At 52.5% G+C, this 19,448-nt stretch overlaps 1 protein-coding gene and 1 non-coding gene across 2 annotated transcripts in view; both read left to right on the forward strand.

The window, feature by feature from the left end:
* The first annotated feature begins 941 nt into the window (after nt 1–941).
* LOC311343076 (ectopic P granules protein 5 homolog) overlaps nt 942–19,448 on the forward strand; it is a 31,089-nt gene continuing 12,582 nt past the window's right edge. Inside the window, 32 exon segments of the mRNA XM_084467931.1 lie at nt 942–1,063; nt 1,411–1,537; nt 1,726–2,340; nt 2,984–3,244; nt 3,594–3,792; nt 4,255–4,394; nt 4,588–4,695; nt 4,899–4,972; nt 5,135–5,243; nt 5,502–5,616; nt 6,109–6,259; nt 6,412–6,573; nt 7,018–7,175; nt 7,527–7,678; nt 8,000–8,140; nt 8,618–8,779; nt 8,867–8,989; nt 9,462–9,724; nt 10,106–10,246; nt 10,677–10,821; nt 13,965–14,162; nt 14,361–14,468; nt 14,701–14,823; nt 14,926–15,092; nt 15,406–15,621; nt 15,808–15,931; nt 16,325–16,469; nt 16,784–16,955; nt 17,404–17,566; nt 17,891–18,033; nt 18,451–18,607; nt 19,151–19,345. Coding sequence (XP_084324057.1) covers nt 1,484–1,537; nt 1,726–2,340; nt 2,984–3,244; nt 3,594–3,792; nt 4,255–4,394; nt 4,588–4,695; nt 4,899–4,972; nt 5,135–5,243; nt 5,502–5,616; nt 6,109–6,259; nt 6,412–6,573; nt 7,018–7,175; nt 7,527–7,678; nt 8,000–8,140; nt 8,618–8,779; nt 8,867–8,989; nt 9,462–9,724; nt 10,106–10,246; nt 10,677–10,821; nt 13,965–14,162; nt 14,361–14,468; nt 14,701–14,823; nt 14,926–15,092; nt 15,406–15,621; nt 15,808–15,931; nt 16,325–16,469; nt 16,784–16,955; nt 17,404–17,566; nt 17,891–18,033; nt 18,451–18,607; nt 19,151–19,345 — 5,184 coding nt within the window. The 5' untranslated portion in view covers nt 942–1,063; nt 1,411–1,483.
* LOC311344025 (5S ribosomal RNA) lies at nt 11,035–11,153 on the forward strand. Its single transcript, XR_014633502.1, has one exon. It is a non-coding gene; the product is annotated as a 5S ribosomal RNA (ribosomal RNA).

A 19,448-nucleotide genomic window follows, 5' to 3' on the forward strand; every position in this document is an offset into this window, starting at 1 on the left:
TGAAATGTTCTGTGTTATGCAATAGAGAACTGCATAAAATATTAAATATTAAATAACATCAAATACATTTTGAGTGGCTATCATGTGGGCACCGTGGGATTTTTTGTGGCCATTAAAATACCAACACTCCGGTGATTATCAAAGTTTGACCATTAGCTGATAATAAGATGTAACCTGTGTGTAACGTGAAATGGTGGTTTCAACTATTTGTGTTGCAGGTGGTTTAGTTTGCTAAGTCTGTTCCTGCAGTGTAGCAAACTGGTATTCACCATTGTTCGCAAAACAATGGTACCAGTTTTTTTTTTTTATCTTATTCATCTAAATTAAACATTGGCTTACTGATTCAACATCACATGACCAGCTTTGATAGCATAATAAGTTCGGCCTTGTGACCCACATCAGATAAACCTCAGAGGAATACTACTGCCTTCAGCATTTTCCTCTTGAAAGACACATTGCTTGTGACGATGGATGAATTTATAAAGGGAATTATAAATACAATGAAAGTTTGTGGAAGTGAGCCTTTATTTTTGTCAAAACAACGTTAAAAATGTGAATATTAGTTTGTATGCAACATACAACATACAACTATGTTACTAATGTCTTTATACACAAACGGTATGTTGTGTTTTGTGTAGTTTATTAAAAATGTATTGTAATGGTGGTCTTTAATTTGTGGTTCTCATTGCTGTTTTTCGATCGATCACAATTAAAAAAAAAAGTCATATAAATTTTCATAAAGACTTACTCACAATCGATATTGAAAAGGTGTAGATGGAGGACGGATCACTCAGAAATGCACAAAACAGCCCCATAACATTTTCCTCATTCCATTAGTTGAATTATCTGCCGATAGGGGGCGCAGTAGCGGCTTATGCCCCTCCGGCTCGCCGTAGAGGGGTGGAGTAGCAACACGAACAGATCTCGCGATAGCTGATTTCGTGGAACACAGCAAAACAAAAACAAACGACAGCATCATGACAGCTGATCAAGGACTTCTTTTCATCGCCAAAAGACACTTTACCTCGAATCGGTGAATGCAAACATGACAGCGGGACCGACGGTAGGAAGTGTCGCTTCTTGACATATTATTTAACAACCGCTGACATGTGTAGCAGATGAGCTTGCCTTGAGTCAATACGCTTTATCATATTGTGTAATGACTATCCAAGGTTTCGTTTTCCTCTCCTACCATAATGTTGTAGACCGCATGTACTGTATGCCATACACAACATAAGAGCCACATTTTGACGTGTTGACGTCCTGTTGACGTCCTGCCAGTAGCTCCTTATCTCCCCCCAACAGACCGAGGCTCATCTCCCACACCGCCGTCGAGCCTGCGGTGGGGTCAAGGACTCTGTTGTTGTTTCTGACTAACCCCCACATGACAACACTTATTCTCCCCATCAGGCCTGCGTCTAGTTGTCTAAATGTGCCGGTGATCTGAACGGTATCTGGGGGGACGCGAGGGAAGCCGTCAGACATGGAGGCGGTGCGACCGAAGAAGAGCAAGTCCAGATCGGGTGGGAAGCCTCAGGTGACTTTCCACAGACGTTGTTATTATTTGTTGTTATTACCGCTGCAGTAACGTTCCACAATAACGCTCAATGAATGTCGCTGTTGCCTCATCATGTGCTCCAGCTCACATGATGTCACAACTAGGCAAATGTTAATGAACCCTGTTATAATTTTTTTACTTCTCACTGTCGTCCGATGTTCTCTCAGCTATCTCAGAAGCAGAGGCCAACAGAGGAGGGATCTACAGCTCCGCCAGCGGCCCCTGATGAAGCCCTGTGTACTGGGTTCTCTGATATCTCCCTCAGCCTGCCCTACCAGGGGCCAGAGGAGCCCGCCACCGCAGACGTTACCAAAACACAGCCGTCTGAAAGTCAGCCGAGCTCATCTTCAGCTCTGTCTTCAGACACAACGCTCGCCGCATCCCAGCCAGACTCTCAAATCGAGCTCAAAACACAGAAAACTGAGGATGAGCGACCGGAGGAGACGCAAGGCCAGGAGCTCAGAGCTGAGACGGAGAGCACAAAGACAGCCGCCCCCAGCCATCAGAGATGGATCGAGTCTTGTTTATCAGCCAAGGTGGACGACAGTCCGGCCGTGCCCAGCGCACCGGCCCTCTACCCCTCTCTCACCGCCCTGGGGGAGGGGCCCCTGATGCAGCTCTCTGAGGAGGCCCTCAGGAGCTGCAAGACTAGAGGGCCAGCGGTGTTGGCCCTGCCGGAGCAGGAGTCCTCTCCCCCCAGCCTGCAGCCTCTGGGGTCCGTGGCAGAACTCCCCAGGAGCAGACTGTACCCAGAGTTACCCAAGACTGCTCCTGAGGTGGAGGTAAACTTACCACTAAGACACTTGTCAAATAATGACTAACTACTGATTACTTTTCAGAAGAGAATATTACTGTCGGGGCGATAGTGAAGTAGTTAGTTAAATATTAATGAGTGAAAGTCTTTGGTTCTGTGGTATAACTTGGTATAGCATTATCTGCTATAATGCTAGAGCTTGAGATTTCTACCCTGCAGTAACTAACTACTAGCCTGGCTCCTATATAATGTAAACCTGCAGTAACTAACTACTACTATACTACTACTACTACTACTACTACTACTACTACTACTCTATAGTAAAATCCTGGCTCTTATATAATGCAAACCTGCAGTAACTAACTACTACTATACTACTACTACTACTACTGCTACTACTACTACTACTACTACGACTACTACTCTATAGTAAAAACCTGGCTCTTATATAATGCAAACCTGCAGTAACTAACTACTACTATACTATTACTACTACTAGTACTCTATAGTAAAAGCCTGGCTACTACTACTACTACTACAACTTCTACCACTACTACTACTGTATAGTAAAGGCCTGGCTCCTATATAAAGTAAACCTGGGTCTTATGGGTGTGGCCCGCAGCCTGGCTCCTATATAAGGTAAACCTGGGTCTTATGGGTGTGTCCCGCAGGCCTTCTCCCTGGAGCAGCTGGGGGTGTGGGAGACGGGCGGCGGGCTGCGGGCGTGGCTGGGCTGCGTGGAGTCGTGCGCGGCCCAGTTCTGCAGCACGGCCCAGCAGGACGGCCACGAGCTCACCGAGCTGCTGCAGAACTACTGGCGCTGCCGCAGACAGCTCACCCAGTCGCACACGCAGCTGCACACGCAGTCGTCCGACTGCAAGAGCACCCAGAACCGGCTGTGGAGCTTCAGAGACGAGCAGCTCACCCTGCAGGTGGGACCGGCGCCGCTGTGGGAGCACCTTGATGAGCATGTTGTTGTTTACACCTCACCTTTTATCTAGATGTGATGTCTCAATGGACCTCAGTGTTCCAATGTTACAAAGATAATATAGAATAAACATTGTGTGTTTACAATTACATTTAGTCATTTACCAGACGCTTTCATGTAAAGCGAATAACAAGTGAGGTTGAGGACACTTGAAGCGTCCAATCAGAGATTGGCGTAGCTACTGTAGTTGTAGTTTTAAAGTGCTGAGCAGCTCTAGGCCTCAGAGAAACCATAGACACCAGTAGAGCTCGACTGACCTCATGTGAGGCTCACCGTCCCCCTGCCTCCCCCAGGGCCTGTGTGCGGACCAGGCCAAGGTGACCGGCTACCACCGCTTCCAGCAGGCCGACTTCAGCCAGGCCGTGCTGTCGGAGCTCGGCCGGCTGCTGGAGACGCGCTCCGAGCTGCTGCACCAGAAGGTGGTGCTGCACGCCTACACCGCCCTCCTGTCCCGCCTGCAGGTGGAGTCGTACCTGCACCGCCTGCTGACGGGTGAGAGGAAGAGGAGATGTGCTCTAAGAAATGTTATACACGTCTCATCTCACCTCCTTATCACGCAGCTTTGTTACTGTTGATATGACGTGTTCCAGAACACACGACACAACTTTGTTATGTGGTATGATGTGTTCCAGAACACACAACACAACTTTGTTGATGTTTGTGTAGACACAGTCTGACCCTCCTATAAACAAAACAGGCTATGTATCACTTATGTTTACATCTAGTACGTACATACAGTATATAGAAAATTATCAATAAAACAAAAGTATTTCAAAATAAAATCGCCCGGATGTCTGGTGAGCCGGTGAGTTTTATTGATCATTTTCTATACCATCACCGCTTTATTGATGGTATACCACAGTAAAGGCCTGTGGAATGGGCCTGACGTATGCAGTGGTTCTGCCCTCCCGGACCACCAGCCTCTCTCTGCTAACGTGTTTGCGTTGTCGTCAGACTGCGGCGGCGGCGGCCGCTCCCAGCCCGCCTCACTGCAGCCCCTGAAGGAGGCCGTCGGCGTCCTGTTCAGCTTCACCCGCAGGGTGCTCGACGACGCCCAGTTCCAGACCGACATCCACCACTGGCTGGAGAGACTGGTATGAACACACACACGCACGCACACACACATGCACACACACACACACACACACACACACCTCTGAATGCCCTTGTGTTTGAAGGGTGCTGTATAAATACATTTTCCTTGTCTCGCCATCACATGCTTTCTCTGACCATGATCCAAATTTATTTGATGATGTATTCACATGTTGTTCCTTCTCTAACCACTAGGTGGCAGTATTACTACAACTTGGGGGCACTGGAGAGCGTCTGTATCTACTGTGCCATTTGCTGTGTTGTCCTGCTGGAATGGGAAAGTGGGCTGCCAATTTCCTGCAGGTTAATACCGGTCCTTTATCCTCAAATGTTATTTTAAAGGGCAACACACAGGTTGATAAATGTGAGGGGAAAGGTTAAAAGGTTAGCATTATGTTCGGATCTGTTGGCTATATACTTTGCCCACATTATTTAGCCAGGTTTTGCTCACCTTTAAGTTGCTCTCTAAGCCGATCTGAGGTGATTCGAGTCTCGTTCTGTTTCAGATCGAGGTGTGGGGCGAGAACGGTGGAGTCCAACACTTCATGAAGGCTCTGACCATCCTCATGTCTCCAGCCAGGTGAGCTTAACGTCCCCCTCCCCACCTCCTGCCGTGATCACGTTGAACATCTGTGTGATCACATGACCCGGAGGAGAGAGCTTCATCTGACCAATCACACGTGTTTGAATGCTCTTCCTTTCCCTCGCTGACCTCGGTGACCTTTGTGACCTTTGACCCCAGACACAGAGCAGAGTTCCTGGGCCACATGAGGCCGTGTGAGAGCCTGAGCGCAGCAGACGCGGGCCCCGCGTCGGGGAACTGGACACTGGTAGATGAGGGGGGAGAGGAGGTGAGCAGAGTGAGCAGAGTGATCCTCAGGCCTGAAGCCGGAGCACTTCCTCAGAGGAAAGAGTGAGGCGGCTTAGAGGCTCTGCAAAGCTGCTTAATGAATAGATATAGATCTGAGCCTATCTCTTAAGGTCCATCTGAAGGGTCAGGGCAGAACTATTCAACTTTGTTGACAACACATTCATGAATGCACTCATATGTGTGCATAAGGTCTAATATAGAAGGTCCTGTCTGCTCACTCTGCTTCTCTGGTCTCCAGGACGAGGACCCCGACAGCAGCTGGCTGCTGCTCTGTGAGGAGGACCTGATCTCTCTGCTCTCCCAGTTCCCCTTCAAGGACCTGTACTCACACATGCTGGGCATCAGCAGGCAGGGTGAGCTGTCTTGTCTGTTTGTCTGTTTGTGTCTGTCTGTCTGTCTGTCTGTCGTAGGCATGGTGAGCTGCGTCTGTTTGCCTGTCTGTCTGTCTGTCTGTCTGGGTAGACCAGTGTTTCACAGCCTCTTTAGTCTTCCGTACCCGACAGCCCCATCAGCACGGTCAAGTACCTCTTCATCGTAACTTGAGCTAATGTTGTGATATTATCATACAGCATCATTATTGTACAACAGTGTTGTTGTCTAGGTGTTAAAGTTGGAAGAGGCTGAGGCATACTTTTCTATAACACATCAGTCACTTAATTTTTTTTTTTTTTTTTTTTTCTTTGGGTAAGACAAAGTCAAATCAAAGTCTTTACAAGTACCCCTGGAATCTGCTCATGTACCCCCTAGGGTAGCTGTCCCCACTAGTGGGGATCACTGTGTTAGACCACCATGTGTACGTGCCTTCTAAGCAGCCTGTGTCTCCTCCTCCCTCCCCCCCTCTCTAGGTGTGTACGAGCCCCAGGCCTGCTCCAGCCAGAAGATGATGCGGATCTTCGCCTTTGCGTCCTCGCTCATCGAGGTTCTGGCCGTCGGCCTGCAGACGTACAACCGGGCCCGATACCGACAGCTGGTCAAACGGATCGGCCACAGCATCAGGTCCGCCCCGCCGCCCCCCCCCCCCCCCCCCCCACGCCACCGGAGCTCTGCTCCCAGTCGGGTCCCTCGTCTGAATGAGCCTTGCGACGCAGAGGAAGGGATGAACGAGACCAGTGACCGCCTGTCCCTCTGTCCCTCTGTCCCCCCCCCAGGATGACGGTGTGTTACGTGAGCGACCACTGGGCCCAGTACGTCAGTGTCAGCGGCGGTGGAGGCTCCAGCTCCTCCGCACACTCCCTGTCCATGGAGAAGCTGCAGCTGGAGTACGACCATCTGTTCCTCCGAGCCGTGGTCCACGTCCTCCGGAACAAGAGGTGAGTCCCCCGGTCAACTGGTTCCCGTCAGCGTGGCTGGTCTCTACCACGAGAGCACTGCTTCGTACACGTGGTGTGGAGAAATAACGGCTAACCGGAGCATCAAATCAGCCAGGGATGTCAGCGGTCCGACTTGTCTGTACTGTTGTACAGACAAGAAGGATGAATTTCTTGTTCTTTTTGTCAGTTTTCTTTGTTGTTGACTAACGTTTCGTTGTGCATTTGACTAATACAAGTTGTGAGGAGTCCATTTAAAAAAAACCCTGGCGTCTCCTCTCCTCTCCTCTCCTCTCCTCTCCTCTTCTCTCCTCTCCTCTCCTCTCCTCTCCTCTCCTCTCCTCTCTCCCCTCTCTCCTCTCCTCTCTCCTCTCTCCTCTCCTCTCCTCCTCTCTCCTCTCCTCTCCTCCTCTCTCCTCTCTCCTCTCCTCTCCTCTCCTCTGATAGGCTGGGCATCTGGCTGTTCATGTCGGAGATGCCCTACGGCACCCTGTCCAGCGGCATGCTGTGGAGGGTGCTCTACGTCATGCAGTGTGCCGAGACGGAGGGGCCCCGGCCCCTGGGCCCCACGGAGAACACCCACGCCTGTCTGCAGGCCCTCAGAGGTACCCAGCACCCCCACCCAAAGACACCACCCACACACAGCCACTCAGAGGTACCCAGCACCCCCACCCACGCAGCCACTCTACTTAATGTACGCACTTATTGTATGTTATACGTCCTTACACTTTAAAATACTTTAAAATAGTAATTTAAATAGTATTTTTTTCCTAGCTATCTTTGTTGATCACGGGGAATGGGTTAACCCAGCGATTGTTAGGACTTGGCACTTGGTTCTATGAACATCCTTACTGTACCGGCGGGGATATACTGTTGTCTCTCTTTCTTCTGACAAATGTACTTATTGTGAGTCGCTTTGGTTAAGTGCCCTTAATGTGACTGTGTGTCTGCGTCAGACCCAGGGCACCAGGAGCGGTTCGAGAGCTGGCTGGGGGAGGTGAACAGCTCGGACGGCATCGCTCTCCTCACCGCCCTGGCACACATGGCCACGCCCACCCAGCACTCCGACCCCACCTTCATCAACACCATCACCCTCATCATCTACCAGGTATGATACCATGACGCCGTAACTTTGTTACAGTTCATAGAGCACTTTTCGTAGAGCAATACAGAGTTCTTAACAAGGGACAGCACAACCAGAACTAGAGCTGAGACGTTCAACAGGAATAATCAGCTGTTGTCCCGTCGTAGTCATTGCTACAGTTGTCTACTTTTCCACTTTAATCCTAACTTCTGATCCTAACCCATCTTTCCTATTCTACGTCTTCGTCTCCCGTCTCCCCCCCTCTCCCTCCTCTCCCCTGTCTCCCCCTTCCTCCGTCTCCCCTGTCCCCCCCCGTCTCCCCCCTCTCCCCCGTCCCCCCCCCAGGTGTCCTACGTCAGCGTGGCCACCAGGGAGACCTACTCCAAGGTGGGCCGGGAGCTGCTGGCTGTCATAGCAACAGCCCACCCCTATGTCATCTCCGTGGTGCTGGAGAGGCTGAGGGAGACGGTCCAGATCGTTGGCATGGTAGGCCACTCTCCATAGTAGGCTCCTCTCCATGGTAGGCCACTCTTCATGGTAGGCCACTCTCCATGGTAGGCCACTCTCCATAGTAGGCTCCTCTCCATGGTAGGCCACTCTCCATGGTAGGCCACTCTCCATAGTAGGCTCCTCTCCATGGTAGGCTCCTCTCCATGGTAGGCCACTCTCCATAGTAGGCTCCTCTCCATGGTAGGCTCCTCTCCATGGTAGGCCACTCTCCATAGTAGGCTCCTCTCCATGGTAGGCTCCTCTCCATGGTGGGCTACTCTCCCGCCATCCACAGTGGGCTCATGGTGCTGGCTAGCTTTCTATACAAACATACACGCACACACTCAGTCTCAGGCTATCACTGAGGGCAGATACCCACTCTGTGTGTGTGTGTGTGTGCGTGTGTGTGTGTGTGTCTCTCTCTCTCTCTCTCTCTCTCTCTCTCTCTCTCTCTCCCTCTCCCTCTCTCTCTAGGTGGCCCTGTACCTGTGTAAGGAGCTGCCCCTGTACCTGTGGAAGCCGCGGGGCGAGGAGGTGTGCGTGATCGGGGCGTGGCTGCTCCAGCACCCCCTCTCGGCGGTGGAGAACCGGCTGGCCTGCGTGGTGCTGGAGGGGCTGCACTGGGGCCACACGCAGGTAGGCCTCTACGACCCGTAATGCACGCTGGAGGTGACGACGACGGCACCGGTCCACACTAACTCGCGCCTCCTGTCTGCGGTGCAGGACGGCGCCCTGGCCCTGCCCGCCGCGCTCCACAGTGAGGTGGCCCTGTTGGTGGCCGAGGCCTACCAGAAGTACCTCACAGACAAGCCCTACGCAGGCCTCATCTCCGAGGGCATCAAGCAGGTACGCTCCCCCTCTGCACCCTGGGGGGCTGGTTGTCTACCGGTTTTAAAGCTACCGTTGGTACGATGTGAAAGTTGTAAAGAGGGAGAGAGAGAGTCCCCTCCCTCTCTGCTGCCTCCCTCTCTCTGCTCCTCCCTCCCTCTCTGCTCCTCCCTCCCTCTCTGCTCCGTCTCTCTGCTCCCTCCCTCCCTCTCTGCTCCCTCCCTCCCACTCTGCTCCCTCCCTCCCTCTCTGCTCTCTCCCTCTCTGCTCCCTCCCTCTCTCTGCTCTCTCCTGCTCTCTCCCTCTCTGCTCCCTCCCTCCCCCTCTGCTGCCTCCCTCTCTCTGCTCCCTCCCTCCCCCTCTGCTGCCTCCCTCTCTCTGCTCCCTCCCTCCCCCTCTGCTGCCTCCCTCTCTCTGCTCCCTCCCTCCCTCTCTGCTCCCTCTACCTGCAGCCACAGCGAGTCCTCAGTCCTCCGTCTCCCCCCTCCAGGTGTCCTACCTGGCCAGCGTGCTGCGTCTGGGCGTGTCCCCCGAGGCCTCCTTCAGCCAGTGGGCGTGGCAGATGTTGCTGAGGCTCAAGCTCCACGGCAACAGCCAGAACCCCCAGGCTGCGTGGGCCGGCCCGGGCTCCGCCTCCAGCCCGCCCCCGGAGATCACGCACGCCCCCAGCATGCACTCTGTTCTCCGGGCCGTGAAGGCCGGGCTCCCCATCGGCTGCTACCTGTCCGTTGCCATGACGACCGCGGGGCACAGGTTAGCAACACAAACACATGATCCATAACCGTGGTTCTCAACCGGTGGGTCGCGCCCCATAACCCGGCCTTTTGAGCGGGTCCCAGACTATCTGCCAGACCTTCATCTCTAGAGAGAAGCCCATGAACCTACTAATGTTTCAATGACAAGTCATTTTTCAGTGGCCTACTTTTTTATTGAGTTCAGCCCCAATGTTTGCAGCTGTTTCTTGGCTCCATGTTTTCAACAGCACATCAAGGCATTGGTTGCCGATCATATTGTTTGGTAGAGACTTAATGACGGAGGAACCATGGGCCAGGGCCCACCCTGAGGCCGAACCAGCTGAGGACCACAGATCTAGAGTCAGATGTTCCTCATGTGATTCCGTCTCTGTTCCTCTAGTCTGGAGGAGTTCTGCACGGAGGGGGTGGTTCTGCTGAAGAGTCTGATCCAGGCGCGCTACCTGAAGGCTGCCGTCCACCTGCTGGCCAACGTCCTGCCCCCCTCCTACCACCTGGGCTTCTACCTGCTCAACAACGCCCAGTAAGGCCGGCTCCCCGCCCCGACCGTGGCCTCTGATCCGCCATGTTGACCTTTACACATAACCGTGACCTCTGACCGGCAGTATTGACCTTCACACTCAGGCCTTTCGCTTCAAAACCACAGGACAGAGGTCATAGTATCTGTAGGAATCAGAAACACAGGCTTATCGTTGTTTTCTCTTTGTTTTTCTTAATGGCAGCCATGGTAACCCTGACCACACTAACAACACTTAAGGGGGTCTGTACTTACAAATAGATAAGTGCTTTCTAAAGTGTTTCTTAGTTTTCTAAAGTGCTCTGTAAATTTCACCACAATTTCTAAAGATCCACCATTATGAATCAGGGCAGTTTCCTAACAGCCGTGTGATTCAGAGTGGTCAGAGTGTTTGATGCATGGTTGTGTTCTTGCGTTCTCTTGTCCTGCTCCCCAGCTTTCTGAGTTGTGTCCAGATGTTCCTGCAGAGCGACAGCGTCTGTCCTCAGGGCGTCACGCAGCAGGTCACCCACCGGGTGGCGCCCCTGCTCACCGGGGGGGCCTACGGGGACAACGTCAGGCTGCTCAACAGCGTGATCCAGGTAGCTCCCACAGAAGTACTGTTTAATGTTCACCAGACGGCCATCTTGGATCTAAACGCTGGCTGGGGGGGGGACTGAATGGAATTCCATGGAATTCCCTTGAGATCTTTAGAGTCCACACTAGCCGCATTTACATGGACACTTCTGATCCGCTTAGAAGTGGAAGAACAGCTCAATCTGAATAAAAAATTATCATATATCATTTATATATATATTATCAGCCATACCACCATGAACACGCCCGATCTCGTCTGATCTCGGAAGCTAAGCATGGTCGGGCCTGGTTAGTACTTGGATGGGAGACCGCCTCGGAATACCAGGTGCTGTAAGTGGTGTCAGGTGGTGGCTTGTAGGTGGCACTGTTCCCTCTGGCCAAAAAACATCATTCCCGATGCCCCAGTGCAGTGACGGGGACACTGTGCTGTGGAAGGTGCCGTCCTTCGGAGGAGACGTAAAACCGAGGTCCTGACTCACTGAGGTCATGAAAGATCCCAGGGCACTTATCGCAAAGAGTAGGGGATCCCCCGGTGTCCTGGCTAAAACTGCCCAACCAGGCTCATTCAATCTGGCCCCCTAATCATCCCCCTATATATATAGAATTGGCTCATTCATTAATTCCCTCACTCTCCACCTCAAGCTGGTGTGTGGTGAGCGTTCTGGCGCCAATTGGCTGCCGTGCATCACCCAAGTGGGTGCTACACATTGGTGGTGGTTAGTGAGGTCCCCCTTCACTGTAAAGCACTTTGAGTGTCTAGAAAAGCGCTATATAAATTCAAAAATAATTATATATACGCCTCAATCGGAATACAATTCTCTGATCGGAATAGAATTCTATGAGGAATAGAAGAGGTGGTGTAGTCCACTATAATCGACATGTATACACTTATTCCGATTGGTTTGGGGTGGGTGCGGGTAACTTAGAGAGATGGCATCAGCAGCTGCAGTAGTTCGCAATTGGTCTGTCTGTTTTATGCACCCTGAACTTGACCACTGTCAAGGAAAGTGGCTTTTTTGCCTGATTCACGTCTGTGTATCACTCCGCAAGTAGTCCGGTAACTTATCAAACCCAGCGGATTCGGTTGCTTAGTGACGTCAACGTCTTGGCGGACTATTTCTCTGCTGATCAACACTACGAACGGTAACAAATAAATTGTAAAAAGACACACCGTGTGAAGTTATTTTTTCGTTCCGGCAAGTAGCCGTGTAATAATGTAGCCTATAGAACGTCGCCGGTTATTATCTAAAATAAGCCCCTCAAGGGAGAAGCAAGACACCTTCGCTTCACGTCGGGGTCCGGTTCGCCCTGTCGGGGCCTACCGTAATTTCCCGCATATAGGCCGCATCATGGATAAACTGCAAGCCTTTCATTTATGTATTAAAAAAAACAGAATTGTGCATAAGCCGCACCCATATAGGCCACACAAGTTTCAAAGGCGCTAATTATGTAATGAATAGGCATATAAAACCCTTCAGCCAAGTGATCACTGCAAATCGATGTTAAACTTGAACTTGCTTTTCCCCCCTTTAAGACCGACTAGGCCTACTGCTTGGCACGCGTTCTTTTTGTGCAGGAGAACGGTGAGAGCACATCAAACGCGCATAGCAGCTACAGGACCTGTCTTTCTTTAGGCCTACTGTCTCCAAGTGCGCGTCGCTGTTAAACACCTGACGAGGTGTTCACCAATGAGCTAGTTTACCATGATAGAACAATCTGGAAAAAATGAATAAAGACAGCGAGGATGCAGGGAGTTCAGCAAGGCTACAGCTGAAGATCAAGGTAAATCGGTGCTGATTTATTTTAAACGTCAGCATTAGAGGAATTGACGTGTTCCCCGATGGACAAATTTAACTCACGAACTGTGTGTTTATGCTGAGACTGCTTTGCTTTTTGCTACCTGTCTGTGTGCGCCGTGCGGGCTTTGCGCACCGTCAAGGGAAAGAGGTGGTGGTTGAAAAAAGTATTTTGACCGCTTATTAAGTTCACTCGTTGCTTATAATGGTTTATTCGTTTCCCAGTATTATTTAATTAATTTAGAAGACGGTTTTGTTAGAGTTAGTTAGAGTTAGAGTTTTTGAAATTATTGGAAGCGAGTCGAGCTGACCTCGCCTGCTGTACCGTATATGTAGGCCTACTGTATATTGGTGAAAGACAACACTGACAATGTGGCAGTTCCATGCGCAACGGGGATTTATAAAGGTTACTGTACAGTGGCGGAGACTGCGTCAGGAGCTGAATCATCACTATGGTAGAGCTAAGAAGGTTCTACGAGCGCTTCAGACCAACCTTACCAACGAACGACGTAGGCCTACGAAAAGAGATTCGTAGCAAAGAACGTTTCGGGAACGATTTTTTAAAATAACCTAATTAACTAAAAATGGATTTTTAGAAATCGTGTTTATTGGCCGCACCCATGCATAAGCCGCATAGTTTACGGAATTTGGGAAAATTTGTGTATAAATCGCGGCTTATATATAGTCTGGAAATTACAGTATTTTCCTGATAATGACCGGCGTTCTATACATTATCCCTTATATAACAGCACTCTCTCCCAACAGTCTTGGCTGCGCACTCTCATCCAAATACGTAGGCCTACTGTTTCCGGCGGAGGAGGGGGGGTAGATATAAGACCGGACGAGAAACTGACGTCACTGTGTTGACCTCCTTCTTCTTAATTGAAGGAGCAGGCAGAGAATAGCTCTCTCCTGCTGGGCTTTCAGTAAAATCAAATACATAAAAATGCCAAATAGTGATAACACGTCCATTAAGTCGCCGCCGGTCCAGATGTGTCACGTGTGCGCAAGAGACAGAACGTTCACTTACCACTTTTGTAAATGGCATATATACAGTACGTTCGGATCGCATGATAGGAATAGATCTATTCCGATTAGAAATCAAATCGGATCAGAAGTGTCCATGTAAACGCGGCTAGTGAGTGACTGAAGGGAGATGGGTCCGTGGTTTAACATCTCATCTGAAAGACGGTGCTTATATACCAGCGATAATAAGAGATAGATATACTGGATTGACTTTCATTCATAAAACATATAGTGTACTATGATCTCGATACGTGGATGAGTGAGCGATGGCACGTCCTTCCCTCCGCTCTCCTCCAGCACCACTTCTCTCCCTCTCTCTCTTTCAGACCCACGTGATGGAGAGTTCTCGGCCCGGTCGCGTGGGCGTGGCGGCGGTCCTGGAGTTCTGGGTGGGCGTGCTGACCCAGCAGAACCTGTGGTTCCGCGACCGGACGGTGCTGTTCCTCATGGACCAGATCTGCCGCGCTGCCTTCATCTACCACCACGAGGAGTGTGTGCAGAAGCTGCTGTACGAGCAGCACAAGGTACCCCCGTCACCTGTACCCCCCTCACCTGGTCACCTGTATCCCCCTCACCTGTACCCCCCTCACCTGGTCGCCTGTACCCCCCTCCTCTGGTCACCTGTACCCCCCTCACCTCACTTCCCCTCGACCAGCGAGGACGATGACTCATCCTCAGAACATCACGTCCGTGTTCTCATGCTTTCTGTTGTCGTCACGCAGAATGCCTTGGGTTACCACGGAAACCGAGGTATGCTCTCCTCGCTGGTGGGCTGGATTTCCGGAAGTGCCACGCCTTCCTTCATAGAGGGCCAGTCCATGAGTGGGGAGGTTAGTGTGTGTGTGTGTGTGTGTGTCTGTGTGTCTGCGAGTCTGTCTGTGTGTCTGTGTGTGCTCTTTGTGTGTCTGCGTGTCTGTCTGTGTGTCTAAATGGGCTGAAACCAGGATCTTCTTCTGTGCTAACAACTGCGCCACTGTGTCTCCCTTATTGACTGTGTTATGTGTGTGTGCGTGTGTGCGTGTGTGCGTGTGTGTGTGTGTACGCATGTGCATGTGCTGGCAGGTGTGGTTCGCCTGGCTGGTGCTGAACATGGAGCGTCTGTTTGAGGAGGACTCTCAGCTCCGACGCTGCGTGGAGCACGAGCTGGTGTCCGAGCCCAACCTGTCCGCCGACCAGGCCCACAAGGTACACTCCATACGCAGGAATGTTCCTCAGTCATTGGGAAAGCACAGTGTGTCGTGTGTCTGACCCCGCCCGTCCGTCCCCCCCCCCCCCCCCGTGCTGCAGAAGGCGCAGCAGCGTCTGAAGCTGCCCGTCGCCCCGTCCCTGGAGCGGCTGCAGATCTACCGCTGGGCCCACCAGGCCCTGGCCACGCCCCCGGACCACCCGCTGCTGCCCCTGGTGTGGCAGAGGTTCCTGCAGCTCTACCTGAGGCAGCCCGGCCCCGAGTACGGGTGGGTGGGACGCACGCACGCACGCACGCACGCACGCACGCACGCACACGCACACACACACATACAGAGTTCAGGACTACGCAGTCATTGTTCAACCTAAAGGTGGGGTCCCACCTGTACCCCCTGCTGTGTGTCTGTCTGTGTCCCCCACTGTGTCCCCCTCACCTGTCCCCCCTCACCTGGTCACCTGTACTCCCCTCACCTGTACCCCCCCCTCACCTGTACCCCCCTCACCTGTCCCCCCTCACCTGGTCACCTGTACCCCCTCCCTGACTGTGTCCCCCGGTCTGTGTCCCCCTGCGTCCCCCTGCAGGATGAACGCGGGCGGCTGCATCGGCCGGCGGTTCTTCCAGGCCTCGCACCACGCCGCCCTGCTGAGGGACCTGAGGCAGCGGCTGCAGGAGGTGTCCGACTTCCACCACGCCGCCAGCCAGGCCCTCCGGGTGCCCGCCCACAGGGGCCCTGCCGAGGACCCCCCACTCCTCCCCCCGTACCTGCCCTCCCCTCAGCTGCACGCCGAGCTGGTCAGGTGGGTCACGCTTCTCACCTGTCCTCCGCTCTGGTTGGCTGGTTCTGATCTAGCGGATCAGAACCAGCTGTTGATGATGATGATGCCGCCGTGATCCTTACAGTGAATTCACTGTCCACTATTGAGTCATTTAGCCGACACTTTTATCACTGTTTGTCTCTAGTCTGACCGCCTGTTTGTCTCCAGGTTGTTCGGGGTGATGGCCGTGTGGTTTGACGACGAGACCCTCCAGAAACAGGAAGTGTACCTGCCCTCACTTCCTGCGCAGTACGACCCCCACAGGCTGGCGCAGGTCATGCAGCGGCACCAGGTGCGTTCCCCCGGGCCCTAGAGGCGTGGTTACCTGCCCTAGAGGCGTGGTTACCTGCCCTAGAGGCGTGGTTACCTGCCCTAGAGGCGTGGTTACCTGCCCTAGAGGTGTGGTTACCTGCCCTAGAGGCGTGGTTACCTGCCCTAGAGGCGTGGTTACCTGCCCTAGAGGCGTGGTTACCTGGCCTAGAGGCGTGGTTACCTGCCCTAGAGGTGTGGTTACCTGCCCTAGAGGTGTGGTTACCTGCCCTAGAGGCGTGGTTGTTTCTTTCTTTTGACAAATGTACTACGAAGTACTACTAAGTAGTACTTAGTACTACTAAGTACTACTTAGAGCAGAACGGTCCCATGTAAGTAATGCAGCACTAACCCACCATGCGCTGTGGGCTCTCAGGAGCTGTGGCTGGAGGCGGTGGAGCAGGAGCGCGTGCAGTTTGACCAGCGGGAGGTGCTCTCCCTGTGGGAGAAGGCCCTCAGCGAGCCCCCCTTCCTCCACAGCCAGGCCCTGGGCTTCACCGACTACAGCAGCCTGCACTCAGGTAGGCAGTGCCGCCGGTCCCAATACGCAGAGTACGCAGAGCGTGTAGGGCCCCAAGTACCTGGGGGGGGTAGAGCCATTCCTCTATTGTATATATATTGTACTGTTTATCATGAAGTTAAATTTAATTTATGAAGCATATTTTATGCATAAAATCACAAGGACAAAAACAAACTAGTCTGAGAAGTGCTTTAATTGATCGTGCGTGTGCGTGTGTGTGTGTGTGTGTGTGTGTGTGTGTGTGTGCATGTGTGTGCATGTGTGTGCATTTGTGTGCGTGTGTGTTCGTGTGTGTGTGTGTGTGTGTGTGTGCAGCCCGGGAGCGGATCCTGACCAACCTCCAGCAGCACGCGACCCCGGGGCCCCCCCCCGGCCCCCAGCCGCAGGGGGCCCCGGTGGATCCGGTCCCCGCCGCCTGCCTCACCGACCGCAAGGCCGCCCTGCAGCTCCTGGAGCAGGACCTCAGGGTGCTGCAGGGCCAGGCCAGGTACACGCACGCACACACACACACATATGTATATAAACATGCATACATACACACATGCACACAGGCCAGGTACACGCACACGCATACAGGCCTGGTACAGACACACTCACTCACTCACTCACTCACTTACAGGCCAGGTATACACACACACACACACACACACACACACACACACACACACACACACACACACAGGCCTGGTACAAACACACTCACTCACTCACTCACTCACTCACTCACTCACATACAGGCAAGGTACACACACACACACACACACACACACACACACACCGTAACAAACACACACCTTAACACATGCACACGCACACACACACACACACACACACACACACACACACACTGTGAATACTATGTTATTGCAGGCAGGAACTATTTAGCCTTCAGTTTGTATTCAACCATGTTTGTGTTGTTTTTATTTGTGGCTCAGGGTGGCGGTGGCGCGAGAAGCCCACCAGGTGGCGCTGGAGCACGAGCTGCTGGAGAGCCTGCCCCTGCTGTACAAGAACCGCCCCGAGCAGGTCACCATGTGTCTGGAGTGCCGGGGGAGGGGGGGGCAGCCCTGCCAGGGGGCCGCCAACATCACCGTCACGGTACGTCACGCGCACACACACACATACATACATTCATGTATGCAAACACACACACGCACGCACACACACACACACACACACACACACACACACACACACACACACACACACACACACACACACACACACACACACACACACACATAGACACGCATACACATGCATGCACACACGCACTTGCATACACATCCATGCACACACACGCATACACATGCATGCACACACACACACAAATGGGATATCCTGAGCGAAGTGTGTTAATGCATACGTCGTGTGTGTGTGTGTGTGTGTGTGTGTGTGCACGTGTGTGTGTGTCCTGTGCAGTGTGAGTGTGTCCAGAAGCAGGAGGCGGTGCAGACTCAGATCGTGTCTCTGCACGCCGACATCAAGAAGGTCCAGGCGGACGCCGTGGCCCCGCCCCCTCAGGCCCTGGCCCACGCCGCCGTGCACACAGAGAACTTCATCACGTCAGTACAACACACACCGGTGGATACGCCTACTGATGCACCTGCTGATACACCTGTGGTTACACCTGCTGATACACCTGTGGTTACACCTGCTGATACACCTGTGGTTACACCTGCTGATACACCTGTGGATACACCTGTGGTTACACCTGCTGATACACCTGCTGATACACCTGTGGTTACACCTGTGGTTACACCTGCTGATACACCTGTGGTTACACCTGCTGATACACCTGTGGTTACACCTGCTGATACACCTGTGGTTACACCTGCTGATACACCTGTGGTTACACCTGTGGGTACACCTGCTGATACACCTGTGGTTACACCTGTGGGTACACCTGCTGATACACCTGCTGATACACCTGTGGTTACACCTGCTGATACACCTGTTGATTCCCCTTTGTGTGTGTGCAGAGCGCTGGTGAACCTGTACAAGGTGCAGCGGAGCCCTGCGGTGCAGCAGGTGGGGGTGAGCTCCTTCTACCAGGTGGTGTCGTTCGTGTGTGCGGACACGCTGCGCCACCCGCCCACACGCCAGTACCTGTCCTCCTGCGTGGAGATCCTGGGACAGGTAAACCAGGGCGGGCCCTTTGACTGCACTCACACACTAGATCCTGGGACAGGTAAACCAGGGCGCTCCCTAACTACACTAACACACAAACGTAAAGACATAATGTGTGTGTGTGTGTGTGTGTGTGTGTGTGTGTGTGTGTGTGTGTCTGTCTCTGTCTCTGTGTGTCTGCCTGTGTCTGTGTCTGTGTATGTGTCTCTGTGTGATTGTCTGTCTCTGCCTGTGTCTGTGTCTGTGTATGTGTCTCTGTGTGATTGTCTGCGTCTGTCTGTGTCTGTCTCTGCCTGTGTCTGTGGATGTCCATAGGCTGTATAGAGAAATGTATATGTTACGTAAATGTATATGATACAATCTAGGATTCTAATCTAGTCTGAGCACAGTGTGACACCATGTTCATTTAGAAAGAACGCAACACACATTCATCACATGATCATCAATGGGAATATTAATCAAGCCTGTGACTTTGCCTGTGTCTGGCAATATTATGGAAATCGTGTTATTTCAGAATTCAAATTAATAATTAAAAAACGTGTGTGTGTGCAGGTGTTCATCCAGGGAACGGCAGCCGAGTGCGGTCGCGTCCTGACGGCCATCTTGGAGCAGAGACGCCTCTGCCCCCTCATCTCCCCCTTCTTCACCCCCAACGCCGCGCCCAATCAGGTGGTCTCCCTCTACCAGGACGTGGTGACATCACTGCACCCCGACAGCGCTGACGTCATCTTCATGCTGCTCACCAAGGTGGGGGTCCAGTCCTGGGGTCGTGGTCGCGAAAGGCCTTTTCCACCTGGCTGCCATCTTGGCTCTGAACGCTAGCGAACCGACTGCACCGATCCGCATTCAG

This window comes from Micromesistius poutassou, assembly GCF_964030765.1.
Source record: "Micromesistius poutassou genome assembly, chromosome: 5".
NCBI lineage: Eukaryota > Metazoa > Chordata > Actinopteri > Gadiformes > Gadidae > Micromesistius > Micromesistius poutassou.